The 12,127-nt window shown below is 57.5% G+C and overlaps 1 protein-coding gene across 1 annotated transcript in view; it reads left to right on the forward strand.

Annotated features, from left to right (window-relative positions):
- LOC104620645 (latent-transforming growth factor beta-binding protein 2-like) overlaps nt 1-12,127 on the forward strand; it is a gene marked incomplete at its 5' end in the record, with an annotated part of 34,989 nt that overhangs the window by 19,094 nt on the left and 3,768 nt on the right. Inside the window, 20 exon segments of the mRNA XM_010286927.1 lie at nt 199-324; nt 509-637; nt 1,084-1,203; nt 2,150-2,269; nt 2,467-2,589; nt 2,787-2,912; nt 5,371-5,493; nt 5,777-5,902; nt 6,000-6,122; nt 6,352-6,483; nt 7,583-7,708; nt 8,491-8,634; nt 8,906-9,097; nt 9,220-9,300; nt 9,932-10,060; nt 10,307-10,447; nt 10,661-10,828; nt 11,371-11,600; nt 11,603-11,651; nt 11,879-12,028. Coding sequence (XP_010285229.1) covers nt 199-324; nt 509-637; nt 1,084-1,203; nt 2,150-2,269; nt 2,467-2,589; nt 2,787-2,912; nt 5,371-5,493; nt 5,777-5,902; nt 6,000-6,122; nt 6,352-6,483; nt 7,583-7,708; nt 8,491-8,634; nt 8,906-9,097; nt 9,220-9,300; nt 9,932-10,060; nt 10,307-10,447; nt 10,661-10,828; nt 11,371-11,600; nt 11,603-11,651; nt 11,879-12,028 — 2,658 coding nt within the window.

Consider the following 12,127-nt stretch of genomic DNA (forward strand, 5'->3'; position numbering starts at 1 on the left):
GCGGGAGGCGGTGACACGACCTGCCGGGTCCCCCTGCAGCCCTATGGGTGCGGGCTGCCTGAAGATGTAGAGGAGCAGGCGCGGCATCGCTCCCCAAGAAAGGAAAAAGCACACTGCCCTGGCATGCTGCTGGGGACACAAGGCAGACACTAGACTCCCTTTTGGTGCTGACCCCAACCCTGTGTTGTCTCCTCCCAGGGACCAGCGGCTGTGCCTCTTCACCCCTCTCCTGCGGAGCCGGTGCTTGTGTGCTCACCCCAGAGGGATACCGTTGCTTGTGCCACCCCGGCTATGTGTTGGACCACAGCCACCTCCACTGCATCGGTAGGTTGGCACTTCCTCTGCCTGCTGGGCCTCGATGGACCGTTCAGTCCTTAAGGCTCCTGGGGCAAGGTTTTCTGGCAGCTCTGCTGAGTTCCTGCCCACCTGCTGCACCGTGGGGCTGGTGCGGGGCTGGCAGGCAGCTGCGGGTGGTGACTGCCTGTCTTCCTTCCGTGCCTGGGCACAGATGAAGATGAGTGCCTGAAAGATCCTTGTGCTGGAAAAGGTCGCTGCATCAACAGTGTGGGCTCCTATTTCTGCCTCTGCTACTCTGGGTACACCCCGGTTGTCTCGGACGGCAAGCAGAGCTGTGAGGGTAAGTGGTGTCCACCTGGCACGGGGCTGCCACCTCCCCAGGGTCTTCCCAGTCCCCTGCCCTCGTGGTCTCTCATACACATGCAGCCACATATGCGCTCATGCACACAGTGTGCACACACATGCACCCCTGCACACCCCTGCACGCACACATGCACATCTGCACACCCTCCCTCCCCAGAGGCCTGCCCACAGACAGCCTGATCCATGGGGATCACCCTCTCCTGCTCGCTGAGGGACAGGACCTTGCCCGTGGCGAGGGAGGGAGGCACGTGATGCCAGCCCTGATCACTGCTTCATGGCAAGGGGGGTGCCAGGACAGATAGGGGATGGAGGAGAGCCCTGGCATGGGTCCCCTGCTGCAGGTGGAGCTGCTCCTCTCCTGCACACTGCCTTCCCCATACTGGAGGAGGAAGACTTCAGGACTGTCTCCCTGTGTGTTGCCAGATCGAGATGAATGTGAGCAGCCCTCTACCTGCCGGGGACAGCGATGCATCAACACCCCCGGCTCCTACCGCTGCGAGTGCAAGGAGGGCTTTGCCATGGGCCCTAGAGGACAGTGCGAAGGTGAAGCTTGCTGCTCCCTGTTCCCCTGCCCCTGCAACCCACCTTGTGCAGGGCTGAACACCTCCTTTCCTCACTGCTCAGTGTCTCCTCTTGGACAGGAGGAAGGACCCCTCCATGTTTGTCGGCCCTGTGCCCTCCCTGAGGGCTACCTGTCCTCTCCTCTGCCCGCAGGAGGGACAAGCTTTCCTGGGTAGAGAGACAGCACTTCTCCCAGGATCCTCTCCCACCTCCCCAGGGAGATCCCCCATGACCAGCCCATGGCAGCTTCCCATTCTGGGAGGAGATGGCCATCCATTTTCATGCCACCTTGACTCTGTCCGCAGACTCTCATGCTGGCAAGTGGACTGCAGGGAGGGCAAGCTGCAGAGAGGCAGCCCCCCTGTCCTCACAGCATCCCGCTCACATGACACGACCTGGGCCCTTCAGAGCATTTGACCTTGTGAACATACGATGTGCTTGATCAAAGATCCCCCTTTCTCAGTAACTCATCTCCAACAGAGTGTGGGAGACTATTTTAGGAGGCAGTACTGGAAACAGGGCATGCACAGAATGCTGCTCCCTCCGCGTGGCCTCCAGAAAGCTCTTGCTTTAAGGACTTCCTGAGCTGGAGGCTGCATCCTAATCATAGTTATGAAAGTCCCTGATGAAACAGGCCTGCACAGATGTTCTCTGATCTCTTTCTCTGCCCATGCACATTCCTGGCCTTGGCAATATCCTGCGGCAGTGAGTTTCGCTGCTGGATTATGTCAGCCTGCAGGTGTGGGATCCTGAGTGGCAAAGTGGGACTATAAGAAGCATTGCCCAAGCCCTGGCAAACTCGTCTCACCTCCTCTTGGGCACTGCTGTCCGCCGGAGGGGGACTCTGAGGATCCAGCTTGAGAGGACATCCTGGAGAAGGCTGCACTGTTCACCTTTGGGAGCCTGAAAGGAGTGTGTTTCTTGGCAGATGTCAACGAGTGCGTGGATCCCAGCCCTTGCCCCCGTGGGAATTGTGTCAATACGCTAGGCTCCTACAAGTGCGTCAGCTGCGGGGACGGCTACCGGCCCAGGAACGGGAGATGTGTTGGTGAGGAGTGAGGCGGCACCCTCGCCCCCCTCAGCAGTGCTCCCTGCAAGCCTCAAAAGGAGCAGGGGCACGGGCAGCACGCTCCTCCAGTGGGCGGCCAGCCTGTGTGGCCAGGGCACAGTGCCCTCATGGCTTGGGTGGCAGGGATGGCCCTGAGCACCCTCCCATTCCATATTGCTCTCTGCTGTGTCACGCAGACGTGGACGAGTGTCTTGTGGAGGGGACGTGTGCTCACGGACGTTGTGTCAACCTAGATGGCTCCTTCCGCTGTTCCTGCTACCAGGGCTACGAGATGACACCTGATGGGAAGAGCTGCCAAGGTACAGGGGAGTAGTGGTTCAGACACTCTGAAGTGTCATGCACCCAGTCCAGAGGTTTCCCTAGGCTCTTCCTGAGTGCTTGACTCTGCCTGAGTCCTGGCCACCATGTTGGCCGGTTCTATCAACACATCTGCCCCTGGTCATGGTTACTCCACATCCTTCCCACTCATCCCACTCTGCCTTGTGTGCTTATGCAGATATCGATGAGTGCACGGCCCAGGCCACCTGTCCTTCTGGACTCTGCCTCAACACCGAGGGCTCCTACTCCTGCATGGCTTGTGACGCCGGCTATGCCATCTCCAGAGATGGCAGCACATGTGAAGGTATCCCTTTCCCAGGGACAGAGGAGTGGATGCTGGAGAGAATGAGGGAAGAGACACTGCCGTAGTTGGGTTATTGGTGGGGCCTGAGGTCTTCTTTAGCCTCAGGGTCCTTCTCCAGCTCTTTTAGCTCTCTGGTCAGCAGAGAGCGTGGGGGGCTGCAAGCTGATGTCACCTAAACCAGCAGGAAGGTGATCTTCCTCCTGCAGGAAAGAGATGGGGTGGGGGAGGACTCATTGATGAGACTCTTGGACTAATGATGACCTGGGGGATGCTGACAAAGGCCAGAGGAATACAGGAGGCCTAGAAACATGGGCAGAGAGGAGTTGTGTGTGGTTCAGTTCAAAATTGTGTGCCTGAGAGTGCATGCGCCAAATGTAGGTCCTCAACACAGGGGGAGACCTTGGATTCACAGCCAGTGGAGAGACTGTGGGCACCCAAGGTTCATCATTTTCCCCCAGACCCTAATGTAACTCAAACATGTTTAAAAAGGAAAGCTTAGTTCAAGGGCTCTGCTGTGCCAGGTATGCATGGCAGAGAGTTAATACCAGCATCAGTCTGTGTTGGTTGCATTACTGAGACATGAGAGCGCTCCATCCCAGCCTTGCAGCCTGACTGCCCCAGCACACGGCAGGGAAACTCCCTCCCTGGTGGCTGCTCCCAGAGGATGTCCAGGGCTTGAGGTGGCTTGATGCAAATTCCCTGTTTGGGGCAAGGGAAGGGAGTGGGCAGAGCTGGCAAAGCTATTTCTTGAAAGACTGCCCATGTGCTGCGAATTTCTCCCTGGAGCACTGCAGAGCTCTGCAGCCTGCACATAGCTGGCAAACAGAAGATCTTGCCATTGATGTGACTCTCAGAAGACCCTCTGCATGAGAGCCTCCAATGGCGGAGGAGAGGGAAGCTTTCCTCCCTCTATTCCCCTCTGTTTTGGTGTCTGAGAATGCCAGTGTGAAATGAACTTATTTTCCATCTGATTTTTGGGTAAAATGGAAGAACCATGGTTTGATCCCTTCCATCTGCCCTCCCTCTTTCCCAAGACTCCACGTGAGTCCCTTCTCAGCCACCTTGCCCCAGCTGTGTCATGAGGGCACCTTATCAGGGTTTGATACTGTTTGGGTCACACTGACCCCATGGCAGGATGGCATGTTCTTCCCTGCCTTGGCTGGTGGCCTTGTGTGTGGATCTGGGTTTCATATTTGAAAAATGATAAGGGTTTCATGATAGTTTTGTGATAAGTAGACTAGGTTATGGTTCACCTCCAGAAGGATTCAAGAATATTGCTACTTGCAACCCTTTGAGACTGAACAGCTGGGAATCCTGCCCTGAGGCGGTAGGGAGCGATGCTCATTTATGCCTATGGCATGCTCACTGCTCTGCGAAGGGGAAGAGAAGGGTCCTGCCCTCAGGAGCTGCAAGTCTCAGGGCTTTAGCTCCTGGCAGGGGAGAAGAGTGCAGCAGGACCTTCTCCATTAGCATGTCTTCTGCTGCCTGCACAACAGCCCATCCTTCTGATTAGCAGTGTCCTCCTATGCTTTCCTCTACCTCATGGACCTGCAGGTAAACATCAGTCCACTGGCATCTTGCAGCCTTCTGTTAGAAGGAAGGCACCCCTCTCCTCTGCTGTGAGCAAAACCCTCAGAGTGCCAGCAGACTCTGGCCAAGGCCTGGAGGAGTTTGTGGGGAGCCCTGCAGCTGGGTTAGAGCTGCTGGAGGCCCCCAGCCAGCTTTGCCATGAGAATGACATTGCAGGCAAGTCTGGCAGGTAGGAAAGCAGAGCTGCAGAAGGTATGGCTGGTGCTGGATTATTTTCCTGATGTTTGCTCTTGTGCGGTTGGCTGAAGGGAGGGTTTGTCAGCAACTGTGGCTCTGCACAGGCCTCTTGGTGGTTGTGGTACCCAGTGCAGAGCTCTGCTGGAGTTGTGCACTGGGGTTAATAGTATCCCTGTGCTCACCAAATCACAGAATGGCTGAGGTTGGAAGGGACCTCTGGAAATCATCTTGTCCAACCCCCCTGCTCAAGCAGGGCCACCTGGAGCTGGTTGTCCCGGACCATGTCCAGATGGCTTCTGAATATCTCCTAGGAGGGAGACTCCACAACCTCCCTGGGCAACCTGTGCCAATGCTCAGTAATCCTCACAGTAAACAAGTGTTTCCTGATGTTCAGACGGGACCTCTTGTGTGTCAGTTTGTGCTCATTGCCTCTGGTCTTGTCACTGGGCACCACTGAGTTGGTGCTGGGATCCAGTTTATCTTAGTCCCTATAATGGAGGGGAGTGAAGAGTCTGGGCTCCCAGTAACAGGGAGTCTCTGCCCTCATCTCACTGTGACAGGATGGTCTGGGAGGGCAGCTCAAACCCACCTTGCAGACCAACAGCTGGGTGATGGCTTCTCTGAATGGGGATCTTCTCCAGTGGTGGCAAGACTGGGGCCTCACTCTGTGCTGTGCCCTTCTGCTTGGCAGATATGGATGAGTGTGAGGACCCTGCTGTTCAGTGCCTACGGGGAGAGTGCAGGAACACCCCAGGCTCCTATGTGTGCCACTGCCAGGCTGGCTTTGAGCTCGTCAACGGCACGGTGTGCGAAGGTAGGAACCCCATCCCTGCAGCCCTCTGGGTCCAGGACATACAGCCTCTCTATGGATGCCAGCAGGGAGGATGCCAGTGCCAAGGCAGGTGATGCCACCGTGCATGGCACATCCATAAGGTTGTAGCTAAATGAAGGATCACCATGGAGAGGGAAGATCTCTGTCTCCATGGTGAGAAAACCAGGGGCCAGGAGCCCTGTGAGGAGAGAAGGAATCCATGTGGCTTTGATGAAGGATGTCCCCCAGAGCTGGGTGCGTGGCCTTGACTCTGCTCCCTCTGCAGATGTGAACGAGTGCCTGAACAGCGAGATCTGCAGCCCCAATGGCGAGTGTCTCAACAGTCACGGATCCTATTTCTGCATTTGTGCCCCTGGCTTCTCGAATGCAGCTGGGGGAGTCAGCTGCCAAGGTGAGCTGGAGGATGGCAGGGACATACCTCCGGTCCTGCCCTCTGCTCCCTCCTCTGCTCTGAGATCCATGTTGATGATTTTGGCCTGATTTTGTAGATGTGGATGAATGCGCAGACAAGTCCCGGTGCTCACAAGGCCAGTGCCTGAACACAGAAGGCTCCTACAGGTGTCTGTGTGAAAATGGATTCAAACACTCCCAGGAGACTGATGATTGCGTGGGTGAGAGCTCATTGTTGGGGAGATCAGCCCCCTGGGATATGGGGGGATGGATGCAGCCAGTGCAGGGTGAAGGGCAGTTCTGCTCCCAGCAGCCAAAGTTGCTGGTGACTTGTAAGGAGGACTAACAATGGCTCAGGGCCTCTGGCCAACTGAACTTGACCCACGTGCTGCAGTGAGCAAGCAGAGGCCCCATCTGACCACCCGCATCCCCTTGCCCTCCTCCCTGCAGACGTGGATGAGTGTAAAGAATACGGGGATGCCATCTGCAGCACATGGCGGTGCCAGAACAGCCTGGGCTCCTACCGTTGTATCATGGGCTGCCAGCCTGGCTTCCACTGGACCCCCTTGGGTGACTGCATCGGTGAGTACAGCCCTGCATGTCCCTGTCCCTCCTCCTGGCAGGGACAGGGTGGCTGTGGGACATCTCTGCCAGGGACGTGGGGGAGAAGGAGGAGGAGGAAGCGTGTGGCTGGTAGAGAGGCAGATAATGCTGAGAGTTTGTTTTCTTGGCTGAGCTGCCTGCTTGTGTCTAGACTTCTCTCTTCCTGGCATCTGGAACAGACACCGCATTGTGCTGCTTTCTGCTCGGGGAGAGTCCTGGGCAGGTTACAGCCATTCCAGGCTTGGGGCTGGACCACAGCCCCCAGTAAGCTGTGCTTGCTGGGACTGCTGCCTGTGCCAGTCACCTGCCTGGCAGGGTTGGGTGAGGGGAAAGGCTGCTGGTACCACTATGTGCTAGGCTGAAGAGTCTGGGTTTGGAGTTCAGGCTCCAGCAAAGAAGAAAGAGCAAGGGGGTTTCTGCTGTTTTTGAAGCTCCCCCAGCTCAGGGAAGGCTGCAGCAAGGAGGAGCTGCTGCCAGCCACTGGGCTCAGGGCTGTGCCAGGACTCAGACTTAGCAGCACATGGAGCTGCTCCGGACCTTGGGAGCAGCAGGGGCTGTGGGCACACGGCTGCTCTGGCCGCGCAAGGGAAATCTCCCCTGTGCAGTGGTAGGAGGGGAGTGGGATGCAGCCAGCAGGGCTGTAAACCTGCTCCCCGTAGGCAGAGAACCCAGTTGTCACTGTCCAGCCCTGCCGCGCTGCGGCAAGGCCGAGATTACTCCCTGGCACTACAGCAGTTGGAGAAGGACCAGGTCAAGAAGAACAGGTCAGGAGGGTATCATCCTAGATCTGTCTGCATTTGCCCCACGCACTTCAGCTGCACCCTTGTATCTCCTGCGGATGTGAGCTCCTGGTGCCCTACCTGTGTGGCCTCTCTGCAGCTCTAGATATTGCAGGAAGCTTCTCTTAACACACACTCATAGCAGGGGAGTGAGTGGGGCAGCCAGACCCAGTCCCTTGGATCAAGGGAATGCCTGCCCTCATCTCCACATTTTGGGGTCAGAGCAGAAGGGCCTGGGCAGGGGGCTCCACTGGGAGAGGTGGGGTCTGAGGTAATTCCTGCTCTCCACTCTGCTGCAGACATAGATGAGTGCGCCAACGAGACGCTGTGCGGGAGCCACGGCTTCTGCGAGAACTCGGATGGCTCCTTCCACTGCCTCTGCGACCGTGGCTATGAGAGCTCACCTTCCGGGCACTACTGCATTGGTGAGTCTCCTGTGATTGCTCTGCCAGTTAGTGAGGGAGAGCCATTGGCAGATGCCATGGTGGTATCCCCACTGTGTGACAGCTCCTGGGGCATGGACAGGGACTGCATCCTCGTATGGAAGATCCCAGGCATGGACAGGGCAGCTCTTGGAAGCAGAACCCGTCTCGTGCTGTTGCCTTAGCACAGAAGACCCTTGGGACTGCGAAAGAGCAGGGCTCCATAAAAAAACAAGCGGCTCCCAGTGAACGTGAAGCCCTTCTCTGTGTAGATGGAAAGAAGTTGCTTGGGGGCTGGAGACACTGAAGGAGCTAGAGAGGTACTTTAATAAAAGCCTGAGAGAACAGGCAGAGTGTAACATAAGGGAAAGCATTTTCACCATGAAGACAGCCAGGCAGTGGAACAGATGCCCAGGATGGCTGTGCAATTGCCATCCTTGGAGGTTTTCAAGACACAGCTAGACAAAGCCCTGAGCAGCCTGGTGAGACCCCATAACTGACCCTGCTTTGAGCAGGGAATTGGACTAGAAACCTCCAGCAGTCCCTTCAAACCTGGATGATCCTGTGATCCAGTGACTCACTGCAAGCTGGAGTTCAGGCTCCCCAGATTCCCTGAGAGCAGAGGGAAGCTCTTGCCAGACTTGTGTTGAGCCACGGTGTGAACAGAGCTCTCAGCTCATCCTTAGCAGCTTCCATCTCCCCGTTGAACGGTGACCCCATGTAGCAGACCATACACAAGGCTGCCCATGTAGAGGCAGGGCTCCAGCTGCCACCTTGCTTTGCAGATGTGAATGAATGTGAGCTGATGGTCGCTGTCTGTGGGACTGCACTCTGCGAGAATGTGGAGGGATCCTTCCTCTGCCTGTGCCCCAGTGACCACGAGGAGTACGACACAGAGGCAGGGCAGTGCCAGCCCCGAGCAGCCATGGGTGAGTAGGCAGCTGGGCAGTAGTGTGGGTGGCAGCTAGGGCAGGAGTGTGGTAGCCCTGGTTGGGGTGAGATAAAGCTGAGGGGCTGCCAGGCTGTACAAGCCTATGCAGGCATGGGAGAGCTTTTGTTTGGGAGAGCCAAGGAGGCTGAAAGTGGGGACCCGTAAGGGCCATGCTGACAGTGATGGGTGTGCTCTGAGACCTCCTGGTTGTGGGATGCTGCGTTGGGGTGCTACGAACCCCATCCTGTCCCTGCTCTGCTGTCTTCTAGAAGGCCCAGAGAGACACGCAGCCCACCTCTCTGACAGCGCAGAGCGCAAGCAGTGCTACTACCACATCAATGACGTTCGCCTGTGTGACAGTGTCCTGGCCAAGAACATCACCAAGGAGGAGTGCTGCTGTACTGTGGGGGCAGCCTGGGGTGACAACTGTGAGACTTACCCCTGCCCCATCCTGGGCACAGGTAGGACTGTGGCCTCACCACATCAAGCAGGGTCAGCACTCTGCCCACCAGCTCGAGCTTGGTTGCACTAATAAGCTGTTTCTTTTCTTTGCATTTCCCCTTGGCATCTGCCTGCTGGCCAGTGGAATATCAAGAGATCTGCCCTCTTGGGAAGGGCTATGTTCCCCAGGAAGATCTACTCTCAGGAAAAGTCTCTTTCACAGGTACTAGCAGCATTTTCTCTCATTTCTTCCAGGGGAAAAAGGGAAGGCACTGTTCCAAGCCCTACATGGAGATGGATCCACAGAAATACCTCCCTTGGTCTGTAGTGGGGGATGCTAACATCCTGCTGCTGCATTCCTCCATCCAGAGAAATCCCAGATTGCCAATGTCACTGAGGTGGAAGTGCCCCTTCCTCCAGTCCTGCCTCACTGCTGGCAGTGACTTTCTCGGTGCAAACCTCCCATGTCCACTTCGAACTAGGGATGGGTTCCAGTAAGACACAACCCTTCCAGTTACTGATCAGACCTCCCAGTGGCTGGGTGGCTCCATCTTTGGCACTTCACCTCCAGGGGTTTGTGCTCTAGACCTTCCAGAAATACACTGCATTTCCTATTTATGAAAGCATCCTGCTCAAAGAGCATCCCCATCATCCCTCCTCAAGCTCTGCCTGTGGGTGCTTCCCCCTCTGCTCCCAGGCATGGGGCAGGTGGGAGAGGTGGGGGGCTTACTGGAGGACCTGCTGGTGATCTAGGCCAAGGTGCCATGCTAGCTTTCTGCGGGCACAGCACCCAGCCAGCCCTGCTTCCACAGCTCTGCTCTCTGAGACTCTCTCTCCCTCCATCCCTCTCTCAGACATGGACGAGTGTGAGACATTTGGCTCTGAGTTCTGCCGCAATGGACAGTGTTTGAACACGGTGCCGGGCTACAAATGCTTCTGCCGTACAGGCTACTTCTATGACTCCGGCAGGCTTGAGTGTGTTGGTAAGATGACCTCAAAGAGCAGCGGGTACCCAAAGTGCACAGAGGGACAGCCATGCTGCCGCACCCAGAGTTGTCCCTGCTGCCCATGCTACAGGGCCAGGTCTGGGTGACAGGCTTCCAGGGACCCTCTTGGGGAATGAGAAGGGAGGTGGCAGGAGCCTCCGAGGTCCCTGTTTGGGTAAGGAAAGGGTCACATTGCCCATGTCTGCCAGCCTGAAACGTTGCTCTGTCCTTGTGTGTGGGCAGACCAGGACGAGTGTCAGAACGAAGTGTACTGCATCAATGGTGAGTGTCTGAACACAGATGGCTCCTACCACTGCTTCTGCAGCCTTCCTCTCGTGTTGGATGCCACTGGCAACCGGTGTGTGAACCTCTCCAGCAGGGCAGGTGAGCCTGAGCCCCCGCTGCAGCACGCCTTCACCCCACATGTTCTGCCCCATAGCTGGACCCCCTGGGAGGGAGCAGCGGTGGGTGCTTGGTGTCAGGCTGAGGGGTGCCAGCACCAGCACAGTGTGCAGCTAGTGTTGTCCCTCTCAGGACAAGGGGAGTGGCACTCTCCTGAGTGATTTTCATGGCATCCTTTGCTTGTGCCACTCACAGATGCCCTGGAAGAGTACGAAATCCACCTGGACGTCTGCTGGCAGACCGTTGCCGACTACATCTGCCAAGACCTGCTGCGTGGTGAGCAGACCACGTACACTGAGTGCTGCTGCCGACTTGGCGAAGCCTGGGGCCAGAACTGCGCGCTCTGCCCGCACAGGTCCTCCGGTGAGCAGGGCGGCGTGGGCAAGCATCCCCCGGCAGAGGCAGGAACGGGCTGGGCTGCTGCCAGTTGTGCCATGCAGGGTCGGCCGCGTATGGCTGCAGTGAGGCCTTGCTCTTGTTTTCTGCATTGCTGAAGCCAGCCCAAGGAGTGGGTGAGCCCCCCAATTCTCCAGGGCTGAGCTGCCCCAGTGGATAGGATGTACCTGAAACTGGTTTGCAATGAGTCTGAGGTGTTTGAGGGGAGAGTTGCTCTGTGCATCCTACTGCTCCTGCTTAGCTTAGGAGAGGTGTGGCAGTGGCAGCCCAGGATGGGAGCACGGTGGGAACTGGGGTTCTCACTGCTCAAGGACTTGCTGGCCCTGGACAGGAGCTGATCTTCTCGAAGACGGGGTCCAATCAGAAAACAACAGAGCTGCAGCATTGGAGGCCATTGAATGCCGTCCTGGCTCTGCTGGCCCCAGTGTGGACACACACTCTGGTCACAGCAGACCTACCTCTCCGGAGCCAGGCTGTACTGACCCTTCCTTTTCTCTCACCACTTGCAGCTGATTTTGCTTTCCTGTGTAACGGGGCCAGTGAAGACAGTGAGAGAGGGTCTGAGCTCCGAGAAAGACCTAGGTATGAGTATGGACCGGGCTTGGAAGACTCCCACTATGGCCTTCCCAGCCCAGATATGGGCCCCTACTACAACTACTTGGAGTCTGAATACGGAAACCCCGATGCTGGTTTCCCTCGGAGGGAAGCTAACAGTGAGTTTCGTGGCAGCCCTCTCCAAAAAAAAACGGCCCGGGCCGGCCCCCCCCCCGCTCCCGGCCCAGCCAAACTGGTGAGTACTGGGATACAGAGAGGTGCCTTCCCACCCAGCCCGTGTCCATGGGGACCGCCTGACAGCTCCCACCCCGGCCAGGATGTCCCAGGCTTGGAGCAAGCTCTGCTCCTGGCTGCTCTGAGTTGGCCCTGGCCCCACCAGCACCATCTCGCCACATGCCTGACATCCCCTTTGCGGCTGGGCGGAGGGTCACCCTGCTCTGACACTGCCTTGCCACCCTCCAGGACTCTACGAGGGCTTCGAGGGGCTGCAGGCTGAGGAGTGCGGGATCCTCAACGGCTGCGAGAACGGGCGCTGCGTGCGTGTCCGGGAGGGCTACACCTGCGACTGCTTTGACGGCTTCCAGCTGGACATGACTCACATGGCCTGCGTGGGTGAGTGGCGGCCGGGGCCAGCCCAGGGGACTGCCGGGTGCTGCAGCCGGGGCAGTGCGAGCAGCCTGGCCCCGGCATCCCTTGGCCGCCGCCGCTCTC

This window comes from Phaethon lepturus, unplaced genomic scaffold, assembly GCF_000687285.1.
Source record: "Phaethon lepturus isolate BGI_N335 unplaced genomic scaffold, ASM68728v1 scaffold22415, whole genome shotgun sequence".
In the NCBI taxonomy this organism is placed as follows: Eukaryota; Metazoa; Chordata; class Aves; order Phaethontiformes; family Phaethontidae; genus Phaethon; species Phaethon lepturus.